The sequence below is a fragment of the Anser anser genome (genome assembly GCF_964211835.1).
Source record: "Anser anser genome assembly, chromosome: Z".
Taxonomy (NCBI): domain Eukaryota; kingdom Metazoa; phylum Chordata; class Aves; order Anseriformes; family Anatidae; genus Anser; species Anser anser.
Window position 1 is genome coordinate 88,097,534 of NC_139723.1, and position 14,718 is coordinate 88,112,251.

Genomic DNA, 14,718 nt, shown 5'->3' on the forward strand with positions numbered 1-14,718 from the left:
CCTGCTAATCTATGAACTTTTCCACAGTCCAGGGATTCCCTCATCAGAGAAAAGCATTCAATCTCACAAAGGATGCCAAACTAAATGCTCTGAAAAATAACTCATAGAACTGGTATGACATGAAGAACAGCAGGAAAACCTTTCTTGCCAGCCCGCTAATCTGACGACGCTATGTAGAGACACCTCTGTTCATTCTCTCTTTCCTCCCCTGCTTCTCCCATGAGGTCCCTTCTTGGTAAGCTCTCTGTCCTGGCTGTGAGACCTCCTGCGCTGGCTGTGGCCCTTCCCGACGCCCTTTCAAGCGCTCTGAGGCGCCATCTGCTCCCTGCAGGGCCACAAGCAGAGCAGCCACTGGACCTGTCAGCACCCAGCTTTGTGTCACAGCTCACTGCTGACACTGATCACAGTCAGTAAGAAAACACATGGGGAGCTAGATTAGAGCTCGATGGCCAAACAGCGAGGTGTTTGCAAGGCTTGCTTGGAATCTGCCTGCCTCTCATGCAAACAGCACAAAGCAGCTGGGTATATTTTCATTTCCTTCATGCATTCCATGTCACAGACACCTTTTTCACAGGCTTACCTGGGAGGGGAAAGGCTGGACAAGAAAAAGGTTGAAGGGAGGGATAGCCGAAGGGGCAACATTAGGTTGTGTGATGAACAGTCTGTCTCCACACACACAAAGGAGTGTGGAGGAACAATGGCAGGTGAGAGAAACAGCACCACCCTCTGCCAGCATACTACATATATGTGTGCCATATACACGCGCGTACATGCCTTCTGGTACAGCCTGAATACTGGTTGGAGAAGGAGGAGCAGGAGGAGGTAGCAGAAAGGAAACATGTTTGGCAATTTAGCCTTGGAATAAACTGGCAAAGGTCCAGTATACAAGGAAGCAAAGACCAACAGGAGAGGATGGCCTGAAGAGCAAGCCTGATGTGCCACAAAGGTGTATCGTCAGCTCGGAGGTGTAGCCAGGGAGTTGCCAGAAGGCACAGACGGTGACAAAACCACCTGAAAGCCGTGCGGGTCAGCCTGGTCACAGTGCCTTGGCTCGCAATGCTCTGAGCTTGAGAGCTGGCGGGGGAAAGGTGCGCTGCTGCACACAGCGCTGCTGCCACGTGGACGGGCTGGGGTGATCCCCGCAGGAGGAAGGCGGCAGGAAGCCGGAGTGCAGGCTTCCTCACACTGCCACCTCGGAGCCTGAGAAGAAGTCTAGTTCAAAATCCATCGTAATAAGGGCTTCCCTGCCACAGAGGACAAGAAGAGGACAAATCGTGTATATTGTGCTGGTTTTAAATAATGTGGACACCTGTTGAGTGGGCCCTGGGCCAATACTCTACACTTGTGCTGAATGCAGGGCTTTGAACATCAATCTGAACCGTGTGTGCAACAAGAGCCTGGAGAAAAAAGGCATCGGATCCCATTATCTTCAGCCTTTCAGATCGATGATCACGTTTTGCTTTCCATTTCAGTTCTAAGAAATATAAATATTTAACAGGAAAAAATGGAGCAGTAGAGATTAATTTTTCCCTCATCCATTTGATTACTGTGCCATGGAATTAACCCCCAGCATTCACGCATCACCTCTTAAATATGCATTTGCCTAATGTTCCCTGTTGCTTTCTTTCAAATCTGCTTTCATCTTTTCTTTTCAGAAGACCAGATGCCTCTGTCCTCTTTTTTGGAGGGTATAAGTTATTTTAAAAGTGTGGTAATTTTCCCAGCTGCAAAGAGCCTTGGCAACAATTTTTAATGCAGACCAACTCATGAATACTCTTTACCAAAGCAGTTGTAGTACACAGCTATCATTTTCTTAGTTCAGCTGCATTTTGACATCAAGGGGAAAAGAGCTGTCAGATTTCTTGATATGAAAATTAGATTAGATTGCTGTGCATTTTGTTGGATCCAACAATGGAAATTAAAGCAAAATAATGTTCCATGAGGAAAATCACCATAAATGATGTTTTTCCACCTAAGATGGAAACATGAATATTTTTTAAAATTTTGGAGAGAAAATAGAAGATATGAGACATAACCATAATGTCAATTACTGAATTTAGATAGAAACAGGAAAAAGATTGGTACTACATCACCCTCCTGGCTCCTCAAGAAAACTTGTCACAGAAAATATATAAAGAAATTCACCAAGGAAAGATGAACTGGAGATCATGACAATTTACCATCAGCTATTGGCAAATAACCCGAAAATGAGCTCAAATATTAATAAACCGGGCTTTGAACATTCAGTTGAAGACGAGAGAATCTAAAGGTGTAAGGTATTCTGGCTGCTTGTCTCAAGTCTTGCTCTGGACACCAGTGATGCTACTTGCTGAGCCAGGTGCTTGCTCATCACAGGAGGAGAAACCAACATCACCAGGTCTGAGCAGGAAATGGAAAGAAGGGTCCTGTGCTGGTTCTCCGATGAGCTGCGAACATATTTTCCACCTGTTGTAAATCAGTGGCTATCCCCGGACATGTTGGCTTTCCCTTTCCCCTCCCTCCATCCATCACAGGTCCGTCTCCACTGCACACATATTGTGCCTTACGTAGCGCCCTCCAGCCACTCGCAATCTCCCATAAAAATGACACAGACAACAAAGGGGTGAAGCCAGCACAGAGAAGCTGCCTCTCCCTGACAGCTCCAGCAGCTGAGACCCCAGGAGGGACGTGTTTGGTGGGCTCCTCTTCACCAGGGTCACAACACTGCCTGAGCTTAGTGCCCCGGGAACCGAGGGCAAGGGAAGAGGAAGCAGCGGCACGAGCACGGCAGCTTGAGAACTGTGCCTGGGAATGAGCTAGGGCAAATGTAGATTGGTGGAAAGCTCTAACAATGCAACTAAAATATTTTTGGAAAATTATATTTTAAGATGAAAGGAACGATAAAAAAGATGAAATTATCTTTAATTTTTTAATAATAGCCATTTTTGGAGGTTATTTTGGACCCAAAGTTGCTTCTATTGATTTCATAAGAAACTGTGGTCTTAATCCTAATGTTGGCAACGTTTTTTTAACTGACAAAAATATATAAATCTGGTTAAACTTAAAAAATGGCAGTTAATTTCCTCTCTTGCATCCTATTTTTCTACTTTATTTAGTTATTACAAAAATGGTAATCTTCCTCCGTAAGCAGTTTTACACTCACGGAAGGTATTCCTACAGAAAGCTTACGTGTTTTAGGAGGGACTTTTTGTCTTCCTCTTCATTTCCTCCAAAGCCAATGGAAAAAAAATCCCTTTAATACCTCTCTGAAGTTTTTTCTACCTGTTCATCATGTAATCTCTGTTCCCTGCACAGTCCTGCTCAGCCCACCCCCAAACTCGACCCTCCTATCGTTCAGATGCACTTGCTGCTGCCCTCGTTGGGCAGACCTGTCCGCCCGCGCCCACGTATTGTCTCTTCCCTTACCATCACGGTGCCGGCTTTTTGGGTCAGGGACCACGCTGTGCATCCGCATACTGCCTGGCACAAGGGGCACCTCACCTAGGCCTAAATCTTGTAGATGTAATAGATGTAAACACGCTTTGACAACTGGAGCGTTGCCTGGGCACGCTGAAAACCTCCACGTGAGAACACCAATGCCCCCACCCGGCCGCGCGCATTCTGCCCGTGCCCGGCTTTATGCCCACACCAGCACACCGGGGTGGCAGAGAAGAACCTGCACCGGCCCACACAGACATTATCTGAGCTCAGCACATGTAGGAACAGAACAGATAACCCTCCTGTGTCTCACGTTAAGGGAGATCTTGCTGCCAGTATTTTGGCTTCCTTCTACCAAGCTGACACCAGGTCTGCGACACCTGAAAACTCGAGAGAAATGGATAGCTCCATAAATAATCTGTGCTTGTAACTTCCTTAGATCATGTCTAAGTTTACACGACTAAACCATTAGTCTCCCCCCTTAATTCTCTGAATCAAAAACCCCAAACATATTTTTGAAGGTTCTGTGCATTGACCAAAAATATGAACATCATAGTTTTCATTTTCCAGAAAAAAAGAATCACTATCCCACTGGCCACCACTATAAAGGAGAAACCTTGAAAACATGAACCATAAATGCACTAAAATCAAAAGACAAATCAAAAGAGGCATATCTATTTCTATTTTTGTAAACGACATGCTTTTCAAGCCAGAGCTCGTGAATTTCTGAAGTCCTGCTGTGGTGCTTGTACACTGCTTGCTGACAGGCAAACTGCTCGCTCTCTCACACATCAGAATCCATCCAGCAATTCAGGCAGTGCAGTTCAGAGCAGATTTGTGCTCTTAGAGACTTCCTGTGCAGCTTTCAAGGGAAGACTTTTGCACAGCTTCTCAACAAACCTCTGAAATTCCCAGCTTCCCACTTCTCGTTCACTCTGTCACTACCCTTTTTTTTTTAGTTCTGTGTGGCCATCTCAGAAATGAATGGAGTTGCTCTGCTTTAAGCACACACCACAGAAGCACGAACGCCCCACATGGTGTAACCGTTCCAGGATGGAGACTGGGTGGCACATTGCACCGTGACTGGAGGCCCACGCCCTCCCACGCAGTGCGGGGAACCCAGCTTCTGAAGGACGTGAGATTCTCTCTACTGCTCTCTTTTCATAGGGCACCCCTGCAAGTGGCGCTCTAAGCGATGCTTCACACAGTCTGCATGCGTTTCTTTCAGAAATCGTAACAAACCAGCACCTCCTGGTGCAAAACAATGCCGTCACAGTCAGATTGCTCCTACAAAAGTACAAGAGAACCACACACAAATTGAAGAGAGAAGCAGAGAAGTTTGGGGTTTTCAATTTTACAGACAAGTAATCAAGGCACAATGTGATTTCTCCCTGTGTGTATCAGATGTTGGTATCAGAGTTCCAAAACAAAACTCTTCTATGGTTCTCAGTTCATCACCTAAAACTGTATGAAAGATCTTTCTCCTGAGGACACAAACAATAGACAAAAAATGGTGACTGTCACAACGTGCGAAAAAATTCATTTCATACAGTTTCTACTAAAATTTGATGAAATGAATTTGAATGCAGAATTAAGTAACACATGGACGTTACATAAAATGTCATGGACAAAGTCCTTTTATATCGTATATAATAAAGATGTACTTAGGCAGCGCACAAAGCCATTGCTGAGCTGAACCATAACTGAGCGTTATTTCTATTATGGTATTTATTTGGGTATATCCAAGTGTAATTATATTACATTTAGCTAACTACATTTATATTCTCTCTCAAATGAAAATATGACTTATAACACAGTCTGTCTCTGGGACAAAAGTTCAATTTGCCAAACTGAGTAAGCAGGTTTCATCTTGATGGTAATCGTACCACTTGGTTCAAAGGGTTGACCCAAAGGTTTGCAGCCTTTTTTGTATATGTACTTAATTGTATTTGAATTACAGTTATTTTTCTAATAACAAGTAGAGTAGATGCAAAGTGCGAGTATATACGTCAGCAGTTTATTATCAATTGAAAATCAAAAAAAGGCAGGCAGGCAGGCAGCAGGTCATTCTACAGTCGCTCTTCTGAGAAACTTGGTTTTAGGCCAAGGTCCCAAAGCAGATACTTAACCTCTGCCCCGCATGAAATTCTCCTGGCTTCAAAGCAGCTGTTCAGATTTGCATGTTTTACAGAAACTGGGGTATAATGACAAAAGCGTGCCAAACTGACCACAGATAAAAGATTTTCCTGGTGAAGTTAATTCCATTGTGGGTTCTGGTTCAAAACCTCCTGCAGAGCATGGAGATTGGAGCACATTAGCCCCCACAGACTGTTGGATGTTCTTATTTCTCTTTATGTAACAAAGACTAATTTAAATCAGATAGACCTGATAAAAGAAGTATGTTTTAAAACCAGGAGTGACAGGACATATGGGAACTAGTTATGAACTAGAATCTGTCTCCATGAGGCAGAGTGAGCTTCTCCAACATCAGAATTAAGCTCTTTACTTTGTTCTCACTGTTGATTTTTGGTTTCATTTGGCTATTTTGGTAGGAGCTTACAGCTAGAAAGAGAGAGCTGTGCTAAATGTCACCACTGTGATAGGAAAACAGAACTACACCACTTCAAATGAGCTTGGAGAGAGACTTGAGTAAACAGGAAGCATAATCTTTCTCCTACGTACATACGTGTATATGAGGAGGATATAGGTACATGGGTAATACAGTCTGCTTGCCTGCTCTGTTAACACTTCCGTATCCGACAGACCATGTTTAGAAAGTCAGTGGAACATTTCCTATCTGCTTCACTGTTCATCCTGAGTGAGATACTTTGAGATACCTGAGTGTTGTCTGAAACAACAAATTCTCCAAATGCCAGCACAGTTTCCTAGTATTAGCTCTACTCCATAGGCTAAAGTTTGGGAACTGGACTTGCTCGTTTGAAAAATCAAATACAATCCCCTAGACTATCCAGATAAGCTTTAGATGTACCAACAGCTCCTTCTCCTCTTGCCGGGGCACACTATATACTGACGCATATATCCCCTTTTAGAGATGCTGACAGGTAGCTTAGCCACAACGAAAGGTGGCTGACATAACCAGACCTCAGGTAAGATGAACGTGACAAAACTCCAAACCAAAACAAACAGCCACAAAACCTTCTTTTCTGATGAATAGAAATGTTGTGTACTATGCAGGTCCAATAAGAAATCTAGTTGGTGTGGGCACCATGATTTTATAAATATTATATTGATTAAAGTGAGAGACAGCAGCAAAAGCAGAACAGGCAAGAATAAAAGTGGTAAGGAACCTCCACTAAAAACATAATCCCAAGAAAAACCTAGGAGGGGTTTCCCATCATACAGTGGGAATAGACACATCTTCCCAGCACTCTGATCTGCCACCCACTAGATCAGGCTGCCAGAGCCTCATCCAACCTGGTCTTGAACACTTACTTCCAGGGTTAAGAACTGGAAGAGTAACTTGAATGGTTACTGCAGCAGCTTGCAATATCAAATAACTTGCAGTAGCAAAATCAGAGTAAAATGAGGTATCACTGCTAACAGAGCTTGAGTTTTTACGACCCTGACTGTTGGATTGCTTGCAATTTTATCACTGTGACTCTTGGTTTGCACAGACCCAAAGACCTCATAGGCGAATAACTCAAATAACCTTACACGTCCTTTCCACTACTATGGCACCGTGCGTATGGTACACAACCTGCCACCCAGTCACCTGTGAAATCTAAGTCTGCTGCTTAAATGCAGCCACGTTCCAAGGTTAATGCTAACTCACTTCACCTTCTCCCTGGAAATATTTCTCAAATATGTCTTAACTGTGTTGCACAGAGCCCGCATACAGTTTGCACAACTACAACATTCCTCTACTACCCAAAATTCCATGCACGCTCTGTTCCCAGCCTAACAGGATTTTACGTTTGGGAATACACCCATTTTTTCTCTCTCTTCCAGGCCAACTCTCAGAGATTTTTCACTTTGTAGTAAGTTCTCCAAGTTTAGCACATTTCTGCTCACAAGACAAAATGAAACAAAACAGACTTTTCCTGTTAAACAAAATACCTACTATAAACACAGACACAAATTCCAATTTAAATCTTTTAAATGAGTTATTATATTCCCTGAATGGAAATTCATACAAGATATTTGTATTTACTATTGGAAAGATATAACTTTCTTTTCCAAAAAGGTTGCCATGCATGTTTTACCCTACTTAAATGCTTATTTTCACATGCTCTTTAAAAACTTTTCCTTTAACATAAGTCAAAGCTTTTATTAAAAGTTTTCTTTCAAAAGTTTCATCAATGTTTGCATGTTTCTGTGAGGCAATTTTTCAGCACATCCATCAGTACTGATGGAATCAAATTCCACCTGAAATTTCTGATCTGCTTTTCTCTACTCCTTGTCTACACAAGCTTTCCAAAGTGATTGTGCCAGACAGCTGTAAAAACACTTCCCAAAAAAGTTGTGTTCCTTTCCAAAAAGGTTGTGATCATGCACTCATTCTTCAATGTTGTTACTTTTTAAAAGTTAAAATCTCTGAGGCAACAAAAACTGAAATTCTAAAATTCAGTTATAACTCTGCTAACTCTACTCACATTAGTATGGTTAAATACTTATATTGCACTTTGCTTACTGCAGAGTCTAATATTTGGTGGGGTAAGAGTAGTGAGAACCCATGCACACAATGATTCCCAACAACTGCGCTTTCTGTGCATTTCTGTAGCTCACAGTAATGAAATTCTGACTCCGTTCTGACCAGAATCTCTAATGCTAGAATACAAATAATAACTATAATCATATTACTCTTTTACAAATACTTCAAGACACCGTGATCAGATCAAACATTTAGAGCAGCAAACTTGTCAAAATGCCTATAATGTCAGAAACCAAACTAGCAAAACACTGTATTATCTAACCCAATTATTGTATATCTGTTGTATTAACAAGGTTTGCATAAGAAATAAAACAGCGAAGTTTGGGCTGTGCAAAAAGCAGATGTCTGGAAAATGTGACCTTGGCAAACATGCCGTGCTTCTTCAACTTCTTACATAGGAGACATTTTGAAAATTTCTTACACTAGTGCACTACCTATTGTAAACAGCGACATAGTGTAAAGGAAACACCACAGCTATAATTCATTGGCTAAACCTAAGAAGAATAAGTGACCATTCTGCATATCTCTAACGAAGAGCTTAATATAGAGTAATTAAAATAAGCAATCATAGCACAACTCTTAACACTGATCTGTCTTAATCTATTTTTAACGTTTGTCAAGCATCTGACAGTGTCGCATGAGCAATTCATGCCGGATAACCATCTTCATGCTACCAAGTGACCAGATTTTTTGGAGGAACGGAAGAAATTTTAAACTAATGAGTACTAGGCCATGTAATAAACGTTTGAAAAGAATAAAATGTATATTTCTGGACACCTAGTGTCACACATTCCTTATAGAAGAAAGTTTGCTTTTGTGCGGCTTTTGCAATTTTGTCTTGCTCAAACTTTGTAGAAATATTACCTAAGACTGTAATTTCAGAAATATTTAGCAGAATCTAAATATCCAGAATCTATCAAGAGCTGCATTACAATAAGCAAATAACAAATCATACTAACTGTTACATAAACAGTGTAAATCACTATATTCATGTCATGCACTAAGAATAAAGTAACTGGCTCTTCTTCATTTATTTATCTTTTACGATCACTTTTCTATTTTCTACAATATTTTTTCTGTTTGAACGTAGGAGAAATAAGTAGCCAAGTCATTTTAAAACTGTAAACAATTTGACCTCTCAAACCATAAACGTGCACTTACCCTTAATGTGCTCACTCTTTAAGTTCTAGCTGTGGACCAGGCCTGCTGTTTGACTCTGCGTTACAAGAGAGAAGACATTTAGTTTATGCATTTTGCTTCAAAGCTGAGAAGCTCTTCAGTGTTGTTTTGCTAGTGTGACCTTAGTATAGTGAGTCTGACCACAGCAGTTTGTCTTCCAAGAGAGACTATTTCATTACACACAGCAGATGGCTCTTCCTAGGAAAACTTCAGCCAGAGAGGGCGAGAGCGAGAGAGCTGGCAGTGATGAGAGGGTAGATCCTACTTCCATAGATGTCCACGGGCATTTCCTCGTGGCCTTAAGAGAGAGGAAGTGTTGGCCTTAGGTTTTCATAATAAGGCACTGGGCTCACTTTTAAAGCACATGCTTTAGTGTGCTTAACTGCTTTGCTAGGCACAGCTGGAATTTCTGAGTTGCTTGAAATTAAAAATGCAAAAAATTCTGCCAAACACTGAGAAAATCTGCACAACTCTTCCTAACAAGCAGACTGAGGAAACCAAAGGTGAACAGTGAACTTTTAACAATCGCTACACACAAAAAACCACCTAACAATTCACATTTCTCAAAGGCAATGATTATCAAACACATATCTAAATGAATCCCGAAAAAGTATTCCCATGCCTGCTACCCAAGAAGCCAATTCTCACACAAGGAACTTGTCTGAATTACACAAAGTGCCCTCAGCTCAAGGAGTTCAGAAAAGGCTGAAAAGCCAGTTCAGTGCCATTTTTTTTCTTGTTTTGCAGAAAGTGCAGCTAAAATGCTCGCTATCAGAAACTAAGGTGCTAAATACTTCAGATACCCGATGTTCCCAAGACCTCAGCCACAGGCTAAAAAACCAAGTGTGTTCAGCAACAAACAGAGCAGCGGGGATATCTATGATTCATACAATAGCTTAATAGCCAAAAAGTAATCCCCAAAGGAATGAGAGACCAGGATTTGAAGCCATGTATAACGTGATCTAATTTGACTGTTTGACACTGTGGGGTGTCCAACAAGCACAGTCCACAGCCCAAGGCAGGTGAAAGACACCAGCCTGGTATCATACACAACTGTGGGTACATGCATGTCATCAGGAAGCCAAATGCACTGTCTTACCTGTATCCATGCTGCCATGCAGACTGGTTTTGCACATAACTTGGGAGGAATACATTATTGATTAATGCTGCTTGAAGAAGCCACTCCAGGCAAACTCAGGTCTAAATAAATAGCTTTTTTTTCAGAGGTGCTGGACCCCACAGAAACCAAGGGGAGATGCTGTGCTGTTACGAGCTCTGCAGGCAGGTGTGCATCTTTGTGCAGTTCTGACTAGCGCCAGGCATGAGACAACCAGCCACTGAACAGCAAGCTTATTAATTTGGTCTCCACGTTGCGCTACTGCAGCCACCGGCCTCCAGTTTGCGCACAGGGACATCAAGGCAGGCTTGCAGCTACACAAGAAAACGCTGCAGAAGTATGGGCGGTCACACCTGAATGCTCGGTCACTGATTAAAAACGGTAGTACGAGTAATTTCTAAGACACTTTCAGCCCACTTTGAGCAACCTGTAGCTCCGGGAAGACACGAATCCACCTCACACCGTGGCCGCGCTCGCCTCACAGCCCTGGAGCAGGCGCTCGGGGGCCTCTCCTCAGCTCCTGCCCCCGCCGGGACTCAGGCACCCGGGGACGGAGTGTGAGGCGCGGAGCGCCTGCGGCCGGGTTAAACGCCTTCTCCCTGCTACCAGCGGGTACCCCGCTTTTGCCTGTTCCACCGCCCTGCCCGACCGCGCTCCCTCCACAGGGGAGCTGCTCCCCGGCCGACCCCGGCCCTCCCGGCTGCACGCGGTGGCTTTTGGCAGCGGCATCGCTCGGCCTCACAACGGGACGCCAAAGCCCGCCCAGTTCCCTCGCGCCGCCGGCAGCGAACCGCGGCCGGGACAGGCGTCCCCCTGCGGGGGGCCGCGGCGAGGCTGGCGGCGGGGCCCGGCAGTAGCGGGACGGGGCCGGGCAGCAGCAGGACGGAACCGGCGGCGTGGGCCGGGGCGGGCCGGGCCGTGCGGCTGCGCTGGGCGCGTCCTTCCGGGCGGGAGCACCGCCCCGGCAGAGGCAGCAGCGGGGCGATGTCGGAGCCGCCGCGCAGCCCGCCGGGGTCCCTTCCCCTCAGCCGCCTGGCCGAGCCAGTGCTGCGGCGCCTCAGCGAGCTGCTGGACCGGGCGGCGCCCGGCAAGGGCTGGCGGGACCTGGCGCAGCGAGCGGGGAGCCGCGGCAGGGTCCGCCTGAGGTGAGGGCGCTGCCCGCCGCGGGGGGCCGGGCGCGGGCCGGGGCCGCTGGCGAGGAGGCGAAGCGGGCGGGGCTCGCCCTGCTGCCCGGCGCCTGGGCGAGCCTCGCGGGGCAGCGGGCCCCGAGCCCCGGCAGCAGCCCGGCGCCGGGGGCCTCCCGCCCTGCGCCCCCGCCGCAGGCGTGCGGCGGCTGCTGCCTGCAGCGCGGCTCCTTTGGCTGGGGGCATTCAGCGGCGCTTCCTGCCTGGGTCACGTTCGCCGCATCGCTTCCTGGTCGTTTCGCGTTCAGTGCCTTTCCAGATTTTGTTTAGAGGGCAGTGTCTCAAAGGGAAAATAAAAGAAAGGCGTTTCGAGCGCAGCGCTGAACGTGCGCTGTGAAGTCGTATCCTTTCCCTGGGGCGATTATTTGTTAATGCAGGGGAACAACCCGGGACCAACAGCACGACTCCCTCGAGAGGCCTGGTGCTGCGTTTCTTTGACTGTGTTACCCAGCGAAATACAGTGAGGTTCTTCTTGATGAGGGAAGTGTCCTGCCTCCAGGTTTGCGTGGCGCTGTGATTGAACGAAGGAAATGTTGATGAATCTTTTTAGCGGTAATACATAAACTTGCATTCCCTTTCCATAATTACCCATTCCCTTATCATCTGTGTTGTTTCAATCTGCTGTGAACGAAAGTACATGAAGTCATAAAACTGAAGTTTAAAAGCATGAAAGTTTATAGCTGGAGATAAATTTATTGGAGCTGTCAGCTGTAGCCGTAGCCGTGTGCGCAGCAGTGAAGCTGCAGCGGTCGCTTGTTTTAACAGCTACTCTGCAGATCTAAGTCTTCCTGGGCTTTCAAGTTAGAGTCTGACTCAGTTTTTACCGCTTCTGAATTAGGCACATGAAAACGAAAGGTGCTGTACTTGTTTTTCTGCTGAGACTTTGAAAATCAAAAATTAGAAGTTTTCTCAATGTTTGGTCAGAATTGTTAGGTACAAACATCTCTTGTTTTACAGCATACAACTCACTAATTTCTGTCTGTGGAAGTGCCGCTATATAACCTCTGGACTTCTGAAACCTGAAGGAAATACTGCAAAAAAGCCCAAATCAGCTACGATTTTCCCATCTTTTTTTTTTTTTTCTTTTTGGTCTCAAACTGATTTTTCTTAATCTAGCTCCTTTTTGAGAAAGAGTATTAAGAAGGTCTAAGCCATGTCTTTGTCTTATTATTTTGTAGCCCTCTCGATTTAGAACAATGTTCCCTCAAAGTCCTGGAGCCGGAAGGAAGTCCAAGCTGGAGTCTCCTGAAGCTGCTGGGTGATAGGGGTTGCACAGTGGTGGAACTGGTGGAGTTCCTGCAGGCCCTGGAGCATACAGAGGCTCTCCAGTGTCTCAGCTATTCAGGTCAGGTCTGGTTTGTGCTTTCAGTGAAACTAGGCATTTTCCACTGGAAAAACTGAAGTATTCGTTTTCTGCAGTAAATAAAAACATTGTTAGTGTTTGAATTCTAGTAACTGGTATCGTTTATATGATTCTGAGATTAAAAGTAGGCTAAGTAGGTAGGCAGGCTTAATGCGGTCTGGTTGTAAGCTTGGACTTGGCTGTATTGATGTGACAGTTGCTGTCATTTGCTCTGCTAACTTGTATTAACTGTATTAAACTGGGCCTTTGGGAGATGCTTATAGAACTGCAGTGGTTGAGTTAGAAAGGCAAGTAGCGTTGCCAGCCATCTGTTCAGGCTACAGGTTTTGTGAACTTCAGTTCACAGCTTACCCTGATTGAAAGGGAACTGTTCAATTAGCACCAGTTCTGTTGCATATTGGATCCATTCCAACTAGCTAATTGGGCTGAAAGGCTAACCTAGCAGGGAACTAGATTATTTTTTGCTAACTCATTCAGCTTGCTTCTTCTCAAAAATTCTAGAAGTGTGGACAATGCAAGGGCATGCATGGGTAAGACCATGTAGACCAAGTGTTTCTTGTAGAGTACAAGTATAGTCCTTCAGGATGTGGTAAAATTCGGTCTACTAGGAAGTTACAAAAGCCCCTCATGAAAGTGGGGATTGGGAATGAGGCTAGCAAGCTCTTTGCTATACGGATAGCTGTCTTTCTTTTCTTTGGACAGCATGAGAACAGAAGCCATGGACTTAGAACTACTATTAAGACAACAGTGGAATTTTTCAGGTTAACTAGTAATAGCAATGCTTTGCAGCCATTTCATCCAGTTAAGGCGGCTGATTTTTACTGTACTAGGAGCACCATGGTTTGTTGAATGAACAAAGAAGTGTTGGTGTATCTTTGTAATCATTCAGAAAGTTAAGCCAGATGTTTTGTTTTTTTAACACATTAAATTCTGTAATGCTTGCAGGAAGTAGCTATATAATGCTGAATGAATGACAGGAAAATAACCGAAACTGAAGACATTATGAATCAGTTTTCTTAGAACTTGTTTGTAATAACTCTAAGGAGTACAAGATACTGTTCTTTCAGATGACTTGCTTTTCTCAGCTACTTTCTTAAGAGATGTTAGTGATGCAAATCAGGAGAGATTAAAAAAAAATAAGTGGAAGTTTTTGGAAAGTGCAAAGCCCTTTAAATTGACATTATAAACATCCTACCTGTCTTGTTTAATGTTAGGTGATTGTGATGCTCAAAACTACTTAAAATGCTCCCTTTAACTCAGACAAACAGCAGAGGAAGTATTAAATGAAAAACTGAAGTATCCATCTCTGGAGCTAAGCTCTAGGGGGAAAATGTTTTATAGAAAGATAGATGAGGAGTTTTCAAGTCCTGTAGCTAGTTTGGAGTAGCCCCCTGTGTGCTCAACTATTTCAGAATAAGATTCTGTATGGAGGAAGCTAACATAGCCCGCTTCCCTGCTAGACAAAGACCCTGTGATTTCCATATGTCATAGAATCTCCGTTTCGGTCTGACCGCATGTGTTTCTGCTCAAGTTTCAGCCTGTTGATCAAATGATTACGGTTTCTTTCCTCAAGCATTCTCTGTTAGGAAAAAGTCCCCATGTGTGACTAAGCTGTTGAACACTAGCGGGGAGTTGGGAGGGGAAGCAGACAAAAAGAAAACTCCTGGTAGAGTGTAGTAAGAAGGCTTGGAGCAAATTATAATCTTGAGCCTTGTGCTGGGCTGTTTGCCATCTCTTTGCAGCTATTTTTGCTTGCAGCTTCTGTTTAGTTTACGTTACTCTCTAA

General features: G+C 44.4%; 2 protein-coding genes across 21 annotated transcripts in view; one reads left to right on the top strand and one right to left on the bottom strand.

The window, feature by feature from the left end:
- Positions 1–10,910, bottom strand: part of LOC310889344 (alpha-protein kinase 2-like) — an 89,366-nt gene extending 78,456 nt beyond the window's left edge. For 18 of the 19 annotated variants that reach the window (XM_083816677.1, XM_083816676.1, XM_083816664.1 and 15 more), the window contains exons 1-2: positions 10,368–10,910; positions 9,251–9,566 (exon numbers count right to left, since the gene is read on the bottom strand). The gene's annotated coding sequence lies outside the window, so the exon portion shown is untranslated. Of the gene's footprint in view, positions 1–3,730; positions 7,334–9,250; positions 9,567–10,367 lie in introns of those variants that run through there. The other variant, XM_083816675.1, reaches the window with a different exon arrangement.
- Positions 10,911–11,220: 310 nt separating this feature from the next.
- The window catches only part of LOC310889347 (mucosa-associated lymphoid tissue lymphoma translocation protein 1-like), a 35,472-nt gene continuing 31,974 nt past the window's right edge, over positions 11,221–14,718 (top strand). For both annotated transcript variants that reach the window (XM_083816701.1, XM_083816702.1), the window contains exons 1-2: positions 11,221–11,530; positions 12,748–12,914. In XM_083816701.1, the coding sequence (XP_083672827.1) occupies positions 11,370–11,530; positions 12,748–12,914 (328 nt within the window). In that variant the 5' untranslated portion in view covers positions 11,221–11,369. The remainder of the gene's footprint in view (positions 11,531–12,747; positions 12,915–14,718) is intronic.